This window comes from Mauremys reevesii, linkage group 1 (genome assembly GCF_016161935.1).
Source record: "Mauremys reevesii isolate NIE-2019 linkage group 1, ASM1616193v1, whole genome shotgun sequence".
Taxonomy (NCBI): Eukaryota; Metazoa; Chordata; order Testudines; family Geoemydidae; genus Mauremys; species Mauremys reevesii.
In genome coordinates, this window is record NC_052623.1 from 83,523,260 (window position 1) to 83,533,988 (window position 10,729).

General features: G+C 48.9%; 1 protein-coding gene across 1 annotated transcript; it reads left to right on the forward strand.

The window, feature by feature from the left end:
* The first annotated feature begins 2,059 nt into the window (after positions 1–2,059).
* On the forward strand, positions 2,060–3,715 carry LOC120404107 (paraneoplastic antigen Ma1 homolog). Its single transcript, XM_039536143.1, has one exon. It carries the CDS (start codon positions 2,060–2,062, stop codon positions 3,713–3,715), a length of 1,656 nt encoding a protein of 551 aa, XP_039392077.1.
* The last annotated feature ends 7,014 nt before the right edge of the window (positions 3,716–10,729 follow it).

The window sequence follows — 10,729 nt, forward strand, 5'->3', positions numbered from 1 at the left end:
CCTCAGGCACAACATGTCTCTTATTCTTGCTTTGTACAGCACTACGAACGATGGGGCCCTGATCCTGACTGAAGCCTCTGTATATTACTGCATTACAAACAACAAATATATCCTGCAAAGTTCACATTTGCCAACTAGCACGTGAAACAAGGCACTGTAATGATGCTTTTTTTTCTCTGGGTGCCATGGTTCATTCAGGTGGTACCAGAAAAGATAGGATCACATTTATTGTGTTGAATAAGTGGCACAGATGTTCAGAGAACAAAAATACTCATAACTTGGCAAGGCCACCTATTGTTATTATGCTGTTTGATATATCCATGGAAATGAATCAGTCAGTCTAACACCAAAAGTCCTTATGCTTTCTTAAGGCTTTTCTGCCCTATTTCCATTTTTTCATCATCACAATAACCAATTCATCCACCCCAACCTTTCCCCACAAACCAGAAAACAAAAGTTTACTCTGGTGCTGTCTAACCATGGCAAGCTCATTTTCACTGAGATGGAAAAAAAACACCACCACGGAGTGGGTTAGTTACATTTGCATCAAAATCCTGGAACTTTAACAGGGAGCCAGCTGTCATGCATATAGAGCATCATCTTCCATTGCTTGTGTGTAAACTCAGCATGAGTATGCCAACTATTCCTGAGTAACTGACAGACAAGGATATCTGCCTCTTCATAAGCAGGGCAGAAATTCCAATGCCCAGGGTGCTGTCAGAAATAGAATTCTCAGGATGCTGGATGTGTTCTATTTAGAGGTGTCATTGTGCTCCCATAGTACGAAGCAGGTAAAGTCAGCACAAATCAAAGAAACAGCCAAAGAATCTTGGCTATTCTAAAGCTTTCTTTTCCCAGCCCTTCTGAAGAAAAGGAGAAGGGGAAGGCTGCACAACTGGGGGGCAGCTGTTCCAGAAGGGGGCGGGGGGAACCACTACAGACACATAGACAGCAGGAGAGCTGAAAGCAAAAGAACAGGAGGCCAGAAGGGGAAAGGAGATAGCGTCACAGGAGAAAGGACAGAGCAATAGAGAGAACAACAAGCTGGACAATTGGAAACAGAATGGGAAATAAATTAATGTAACCCCTTTGGGGTCTAGAGAGCATGGCCCCTTTAAATCTTTTTCCCAAAGGGGGAGGGGGAGAGTAAGAAAAAAGGAGGGAAACTCCAGGGGGCAGGGCTGGAGCTGGAGGGAGAGAGAGGAGAGCAACATGGCTGGCCCTGGGGAAGGAAGCAGAGAGAACCTGCTGGAGGCCTGAGGAGGACAAGCCTGATCGGGGCAGCCCAGGACAGGAGCCAGGAGAAGTCCTGTGCCGGGGGGAATCGCCCGAGAAGGACAGGCCAGAGCTGGACCCAGTATCACGGCTGCCCGGAGCTGCCTGGGGCTGTGAGTACTGGGGCTTGTGACTCCGCACTGGGAATAAGAAGGGAGGCTGTTAGATAGTTAAGTGGGGAGGTGGCCGCTCTGTGGGGCTTTGCAGAGAGCAGCAGAAGAGGCACCGGAGGCGTTTGCTGGGGAGAGTTCACTGGCGCTGAAGACGACCAGGAGCACCCAAGACTCACCACCGGACTGGAACTTTGCTCAGGCCTCCTGAACACTGTGTACAGACACATTGCTCGGTATCTGCCCTGTCAGACTGTGCTACCACTGGGTCCGTGGGGCCTTGGTTTGAATGCAGCCTGTTTTACTGCTCCCCCTATATTTCCCCTTGTTGTTTTTCTCCTCCCAGCCCTCTGTAAATAAATATCTCCCTTTGTTATATAGACTGTGCTTTTCCTGTGGGTGGGTGTGTTCACTCTGGGGGTTGGAACAGGTGCCCCTGGGGTGGAAGGGATTTCTCCTGCTGCATTCCTGCACGCGCTGTCTCTTGGCCAGAGCTGCCTGCAGAACAGACTCCATCTTGGCCACGAGGGCGCTAAAGTTACACTTGGTGGCCCGTACGGGGATTTGCAGCACACACACACACATACCCACACCCCTACGTTGCGCACCCTGGGCTTTTTCTTCACAGAGAAAAGAAACTCCTGAGTGACTTTCATCTCAGTAAAAAAAAAAAAATGGAGAGAGGATTATTAGAAGACCTGTGCCGAGGGGCACGAATACCAGTAACCAAAGCTGTGCTGGTGGCGGGGTTCCCAGAAGAGATGGAACCAAATGAGATTGAGGAGAGCCTAGATGCAGCTGAAATACTGGGGAGGGTAAAGGTCCACACTCGTATTTACAACCGCAAAGTGAAGGGCATGGTAGCACTATGTACTCACTCCAAGGAAGCAGATCTTGACAAAGTGCCCAAAGAGGTGAAAGTAGAAGGTATCCCCTGGACAATTCTCGGGGCAGAGCAGTCCCCTCCTAGTGTGTCTGAGTCACTTGAGGTGGATTCTTTAGCACAGAAATTGCAAGCTCTGATGGTAGATGAGAAGCGGACAAGAGAAGAATTAATTTTAGCATTAGGAGGGGCTCCAACACCTGCAGCACCCAGCCTGGTGGGATGGGCCAAAGAGCTGGGAAATGCTCTCAAAGATGCATTGAAGCCGGTGCATGAAAATGCTCCATACAAGCGGTTACGTTCATTCTCGGGGGTGTCACCTGTACCCTCAGGGGAGGATGATTATGAAACATGGAGGGATTTTACGGCGCCACTTGTCCAAGAGTGGGAATGTTCTGATGCTGAGAAGCGGAAACGGGTGCTTGAGAGTCTGAGGGGACCTGCCATGCGAATTATCCGAGCCCTGAAAGACTCACAACCAGCTGCCACGGTGCAAGACTATTTAACCGCTCTTGAGAGTGTCTATGGTGCTACTGATAGCAGTGAAGACCTGTATTATCGTTTCCGCCATACCTATCAGGAGCCCCACGAACGATTGTCTGATTTCATCAGGAGACTAGAGGATTTGCTACAGCAGGTAGTGCGGAAGGAGGGCATCCCCACCAAGCGCATTGATTTCGCTAGGTTGGACCAAATCCTCCGGGGCACCCGACAAGATGGGTTGATGTTGTGGAAACTGCAGCTGAGGGAGCGGGCCCAAGATCCACCCCCATTCCACAAGCTCATTCGAGAGATACGTGAGGAGGAGGAGCGATTGTTGCAAGCGGATGCAGTGTTGCAGCCGAAGACAGCAGGGAGTCACACCACCACAGTGCTTGGAGAGATGGAAGATGCCCCATCAGTGGCAGCAGCACTGAGAGATTTGACCCGAGAAGTGGCCATGATGAAAGCTCAGGGACATACTGTGCCATCCTCAAGAGAGGAGAGTAGCAGGAGGGGTGATAGCCAGCGTGAAGGTTTCTGTTATAACTGTGGAAGAGATGGTCACTATGCCTTCGACTGTCAAAACAAGACAGATCATGCAAGGGTATCTCAGAGATTGCAGCAGACCCTTAGGAGGCTTCAGGGAAACACCAACAGGGCTTGGGGAAGGAGCAACCCAAGACAAGGCTCCCCAGGAAAAACCACAAACAGAGGCTACCCACGTGGGCTGATAGGCCCCCAGGCTATAGTACCTGTTCGTATAGAAGGACGATTGTGTGAGGCCTTGCTGGACAGTGGATCACAGGTCACCATACTTTATGAATCTTACTACCAAGAACACCTGCAGCATTTGCCCCTGCGTCCCCTGTCTGGCCTGACAGTCTGGGGAATTGGCTGTGACTCCTGCCCCTATCGGGGATATATCCTGTTGAATGTTCAGTTCCCAAAGAACGCTATGGGGTAAACCAGGAAATAGAAACTTTGGCACTGGTCTGCCCAGATCCAAAGGGAAGAAAGTATGCACCTTTAATCCTAGGGACAAATGCAAACCTGTTCCAGAGGTTGGCGTGGAAATGCCGTGAGATGGCAGGGAACAACTATCTGCAGGAGCTGCCAATGCATGCGTTATGTAAAGCTGCATACCAGCGAGCCAGGGGGCCCCCATCCCAAGAGAAGACCAAGGCTAGGCCTTTGGGAGGATAGTTTCCAGTTTGGGGATTCCCCCATTCCTGCTGAGTGGAAGGACCGCCTGTGTGAGAAGTTAATCAAGAGGAAGGCTGTTTTCTCTATGCACGAATGGGATGTTGGGTGTGCACATGATGTGGAGCACCATATCCAAATGCAGGATGGTCGGCCTTTTCGAGAGAGGTCGAGACGATTAGCCCCCGCTGATATTGAAGATGTGAGGCAGCACCTACAGGAACTGGTTCAAGCAGGTATCATTGAGGAATCCAGGAGCCCCTACGCATCGCCGATCGTCGTAGTACGAAAGAAAAGTGGAAAGGTGCGCATGTGCGTCGACTATCGCACTCTGAACCAGCGGACGATCCCTGACCAATACACAATGCCCCGGGTGGATGACGCTTTGGATAGCTTGAATGGTAGCTGCTGGTTCTCTGTCCTTGACCTCCGCAGTGGATACTATCAAGTGCCCATGGCACCCGAGGACCGGGAGAAGACAGCATTCATCTGCCCTTTAGGATTTTACCAATTTAATCGCATGCCTCAAGGAGTATCTGGAGCTCCAGCCACATTTCAGCGACTTATGGAGCGGGTGGTAGGGGACATGCACCTGTTGGAGTGTCTGGTATACCTGGATGACATTATAGTGTTCGGGCGCACTTTAGAAGAACACGAGACTCGGCTGTGCAAAGTCCTGGATCGTTTGGAACAGGCTGGCCTCAAGTTATCCTTAGACAAGTGCATCTTCTGCCAAACATCCGTGCGGTATGTGGGACACATAGTGTCTGCAGATGGTATAGCTACAGACCCAGAGAAGGTGAAGGCGGTAACTACCTGGCCGAGGCCCACAACTCTCAAGGAATTAAGGTCATTTCTGGGATTCTGTGGCTATTACCGCAAGTTTATCAAGAATTTTTCGCACATCGTACATGCACTCACAGAGCTCACCAAGGATACCCCACAAATAAGAAGAAGGGGAACTCACCTCGCCATAAATACTTCAATGTGGGTGCACCTTTTGGAAAACGGTGGACTGCTGAGTGTGAAGAAGCTTTCCATAAAATCATTCAACAGCTCACGCAAGCACCTGTTTTGGTGTACGCTGATCCCACCCAGCCGTATGAACTTCATGTTGATGCAAGCTACACTGGTTTAGGCGCTGTCCTTTATCAAGAGCGTGAGGCAAACTCCGACCGGTAGCATTTGCAAGTCGAGGTCTCACACCGCCTGAGAGAAACTACCCTGCACATCAAGTGGAGTTCCTGGCATTGAAATGGGCCATCTCAGAGAGGTTCCATGACTACCTCTATGGGGCCAAGTTCACTGTAAAAACTGATAATAACCCTTTGACATACATCAAGACAACAGCAAAATTATCCGTAGCAGGACACCGGTGGTTAGCGGCACTCTCTGCCTATGATTTCACTCTGCAGTATCGACCGGTCGAACAAACATGGATGCAGATGCCTTGTCTCGGCAACCTCACTCTAAGGATTTATTACTCAATGATCAGATGAATGTGGGGACCTCTGAACTGAGAGCTTTATGCCAACGGGTATCCATTGTGGAGGAAAAATCCACAGCCAATGGAGAACGGGCAATTGACTGTCTGGGTGCACCACCAGAAGCCATACCCATAGCCTACTCAAGTTTTACTAGAGTACTGGACCCACAGCTGCCCAAACTAAAGGATCGAGAGGTAGAGTACGCCCAGCGAGCTGATCCACGGATGAAGGACATCCTTTATGCATTGGAAAGGGGAAAAGATCCCAGGGCTATTCGACCGAGTCACCCAGAGGAGGCCCTTTTGCTGAAAGAATGGGATCGCTTATTGGTTCGGGATGGACGACTTTACCGAGGGCAGAAGCATCCTCAGAGGCCTCACCATAAGCAGTTGGTGCTACCGCAGAAGTACCGGCAAGGCGTGCTAGAGGCCTGCCACGATCGAATGGGGCATCTGGGAATCGAGCGGTTGGAGGCCCTAGTTAAGGCAAGATTCTATTGGCCCCGAATGGGGCCTGACATCGCCCACCATATTCGCACCTGCACCAGATGTATCCAACGAAAGACTCTGCCTAAGCAGGCAGCTCCTCTTGTCAGCATCACAAGTTCTGCACCCATGGAGCTTGTCTTTATGGACTTTCTGTCATTAGAGCCTGACCGCCGGGGTACTGCAAATATCTTGGTGGTCACTGACCATTTTACTCGTTATGCCCAGGCTTATCCCACCAAAGATCAAAAAGCTTCCACGGTTGCCAAGGTCCTGTGGGAAAAGTTCTTCGTCCACTATGGGTTGCCCGCCCGACTACACTCAGATCAGGGACGGGATTTTGAAAGTCGATTAATAAAAGAACTTTGTAAGATCATGGGGATAAAAAAATCACGCACCACCCCTTATCATCCCCAAGGGGATCCACTACCAGAACGATTCAACCGCACGCTACTGAACATGCTGGGAACTCTGGAGCCTCAGCAGAAAAAATACTGGAGCCAGCACGTAGAGCATTTGGTTCATGCATATAACTGCACTCGACACGATGCAACTGGGTTCACACCATACATGTTAATGTTCGGTCGAGAGGCCCGGTTGCCGATCGATCTCTGTTTTGAAGTGTCTTCAGATGGGGCACTCCCAAAAACATACTTGGGGTATGTGGCGCGCTTAAGAGATCAACTGAAAGAGGCATATCGAATAGCGACGCAAGCAGCTGGTCACCAGAATCAAAAGAATAAAACCCGATATGATCAGCGAGTGAGGCAACAGGAGATTCGGGTTGGTGACCGAGTTTTGGCCCGAAATCTCGGCCTACAGGGAAAACACAAAATTGCAGATCGTTGGGAGTCACACCCGTACATTATAGAGAAGAAACTTGGGGATCTACCAGTGTATCGCATACGCCCTGAGGGCAGTCGCGGCCCCACCAAAACTCTCCACCGGAATCATCTGTTACCTATAGGACAAGTATTGTTTCCCTGTGAGGATGTTTCCACAGATTCTGAGACTCCCGGACCTGCAAGTCGGACAAGGTCTCAACGACGGAAATATACCCGTCCTCTGCAAACACCCAGCTCCTCGGAGAGTGAGGATGAAATAGGGTTTGGTGAACATCCAGTTGGGAATGACCTGACCCTAATGGATCCTTTTGTTGTCACGCAAAGAGATGGTGAAGGGGAAGACCCCACACTGAGCATTCCCGAGGCCTCACTGTCCCAAGCTGTGGAGACCCCCCAAGAACATGATGAGGAAGGTTCAGTGCAGGCAGAGAACCCTGTACCCCAAACAGCCACTTTAAACCCAGATGCACTTGAATTTGTACCTCAAGGACCCATCATCTTGCCTCCATGTCCAGTGGTGTCACCTCAGCCAACATCCGACAGCCAGCCTAGACGTTCCTCTAGGGAAGGGAAGCCCAGGTGTGTGCTGACGTATGATCGTTTAGGGGAACCCAGTGACCTACAGCTTCCTGGGGTGCCACGGGGGGCGAGCTGCCTCATGGGAAACCTGTTCCACCCCTCGGGGTCCTGTGGGATGGATGATGGGAATGCTTCTGACGAATGGGGGCCCTGGGTCTCCTGCTGGGGATCCATGGCTTAAAGTTGTCTACCTTGATGGGGACATCAAGGATTATTTCTTTTGGGGGGGGAGAGTGTAACCCCTTTGGGGTCTAGAGAGCATGGCCCCTTTAAATCTTTTTCCCAAAGGGGGAGGGGGAGAGTAAGAAAAAAGGAGGGAAACTCCAGGGGGCAGGGCTGGAGCTGGCGGGAGAGAGGAGAGCAACATGGCTGGCCCTGGGGAAGGAAGCAGAGAGAACCTGCTGGAGGCCTGAGGAGGACAAGCCTGATCGGGGCAGCCCAGGACAGGAGCCAGGAGAAGTCCTGTGCCGGGGGGAATCGCCCGAGAAGGACAGGCCAGAGCTGGACCCAGTATCACGGCTGCCCGGAGCTGCCTGGGGCTGTGAGTACTGGGGCTTGTGACTCCGCACTGGGAATAAGGAGGGAGGCTGTTAGAGAGTTAAGTGGGGAGGTGGCCGCTCTGTGGGGCTTTGCAGAGAGCGGCAGAAGAGGCACCGGAGGGGTTTGCTGGGGAGAGTTCACTGGCGCTGAAGACGACCAGGAGCACCCAAGACTCACCACCGGACTGGAACTTTGCTCAGGCCTCCTGAACACTGTGTACAGACACATTGCTCGGTATCTGCCCTGTCAGACTGTGCTACCACTGGGTCCGTGGGGCCTTGGTTTGAATGCAGCCTGTTTTACTGCTCCCCCTATATTTCCCCTTGTTGTTTTTCTCCTCCCAGCCCTCTGTAAATAAATATCTCCCTTTGTTATATAGACTGTGCTTTTCCTGTGGGTGGGTGTGTTCACTCTGGGGGTTGGAACAGGTGCCCCTGGGGTGGAAGGGATTTCTCCTGCTGCATTCCTGCACGCGCTGTCTCTTGGCCAGAGCTGCCTGCAGAGCAGACTCCATCTTGGCCACGAGGGCGCTAAAGTTACATTAAAAAAAAAAAGACAGGAAGAAATGTTTGACTTTTAAGAAACAGAAAAGCAAAGACTAGCTAATGGGGAGGGAGAGACAAAGGAAAGGAAAGATAGAAAAGTACAAATATATACTTTGGAAATAATGAAAGCGGATGATGAGATCTGAGAATGGAGGAATTGGAAAACAGGGAAGAGAGGGACTTGTAAGTTATTTTGTTTGTACATGTCAGTGAGGGGAAGAATTTAGACTTTGATTAAACCGAAAAAAAGGGAGTTGGGAGATCTGGGGTCAATCCCTGGCTCTCCCACAGACCGTTCATAACATAGGTGCCCCATTTCCCCATGCTATACAAATGGGAATCTCTCTCTCTCTCTCTCTCTCTCTATATATATATATACACACATACACCTATCCCAAGGGGGTGTCATAATGTTTAATTTATTAATGTTTGTAATGAGCTGAAAGGAGGTTTTGATTTCCCCCCCTTAGTACTGGTGAAAACTCCTTCCTCTCTCTTAGGTCCCCTTACTCAAAGCTTTAGGCATCTCAGCAGCTAAAATAAGTGACTAGAACCTTTCCAATTATTTACATAAATATGTAATACCAGAAAATAACTTGGTAGATTCTCTCTCTCTCTCATCTGTATTTACCCTGGCATAATGAAAGCTTCCTCCACAATTTTTCTCTCAACATTAGTAATGTGCAACAATAATCATAGGTCCACCCACAGCCCATCCATTTCAGCAAAGTGTAGAAATAGACATAAAACCTATAAATGTCAGAATATATCTTCATGGCAGGCATTAACTTTATTTAAATTAGGTTTTGAATGGTGTTCCCTCAATGTGATAGCTTTCAAAATGGTGGTATATTGCACATGACCTGCCCTAGACCTGCTTTAAACATCTTCAGCCCATTAGTCTTGGCCATAATTTGGTGCTCTCAGGAATGCAAACACATCGTAAAGTAGACATGGTCTCTTTGCTTACGTCCAGAAGTCCCCGGGGAACCACTGATGCCATAATTACCTGAGCGTGATTCGAACATGATGGCTTTGTTTGGTAGGCAAACATGCATCTCTCACATCATCCAGACACATTTAGTCATAGCTGTGTCTTTAGAATTATAGCAATTGAAGCAGCATCTTGTTACCCCGAATGTGTTTCCTGCCTTTTAAAACAGATGCAACGCCTGTTCTGTTTAAAGCTAAGAATAAATTTAAATTGTAAAACAAAACTGGCAAGAGTTGATTGCTCAGTGGTCTCATGAAAAAGGGTTGGGAGGAAATTCCTTGATTTTGCTCTGTTCAGTGAAAATGACTGTGAATTAATGAAAATAAAACTTGGGGAGAATGCCCAACTCTTTGAAAATGTACAGTACTCTCTATGTGACACAAAACAAAGGGAATCCCACTACAAGTAGAGCCTATGAATGTAAGTGTTCTAACAGGAAATTACATTGTTAAAAACCTGTGTAAGGCTTGGGGGCTTTGTCTTTGCTTTCAGTAGGGACAGCATTAGCTCCAATGCTATATTTTTCCCTCCTCTGTGGATTGCTCATTTCCCTTCAGAATACAAAGCTCTCATCTTAATCCATAAATATTAGTGAATTGGAAGCTAACTACCTTAGAGGCCACCTCACTCTCCACATCTTCACAGGGACAGTGCAACTGGAGATACCAGGTTCAGATTATTGGTTGCTGGTGGAGAACAGTGTTCTTTGTAAGAGGACCATCTGTATACAACTCCTTGCCAGAACACATCAGGTTGAACCCAAGCCTGATTGTGTCTAGGTCCAACTATAAAGCACCCTCTTTCTGGCAAGCAAAACAATTATTTGACCAACAAAGTCACAAAGTACACTATTGTGATAATATAAATAAAATGTTATATCCCATCATACATGAAGATAAATGAAGTGTCCTGTTTAAAGTGGAATCTTGGGTGCTCCGTAAACACAATATTTTGAATTGTTCAGACAGAGCATCTGGAGCAGTAACTAAACTAAATTTTCATGAAAAGAAAATAAAGAGATGAGGCGGGTGAGGTAATATCTTTTATTGGACCAATTTCTTCTGGTGAAAGAGTGAGTTTTCGAGCTTACACAGAGCTCTTCTCCAGCTCTGTGTAAGCTCAAAAGCTTGTCTCTCTCATCAATAGAAATTGGTCCAACGAAAGATATCACCTCCCCCACTGTGTCACTCTAATACAGGGATCAGCAACCTCGGGCATGCAACTCACCAGGGTAAGCACCCTGGCGGGCCGGGCCAGTTTGTTTACCTGCCGCGTCCCCCACAGGTTTGGCCGATCATGGCTC

Bases quoted from the DNA above. Each gene is read 5' to 3' on its own strand.
- LOC120404107 (XM_039536143.1), top strand. From the start codon at position 2,060: ATGGAGAGAGGATTATTAGAAGACCTGTGCCGAGGGGCACGAATACCA.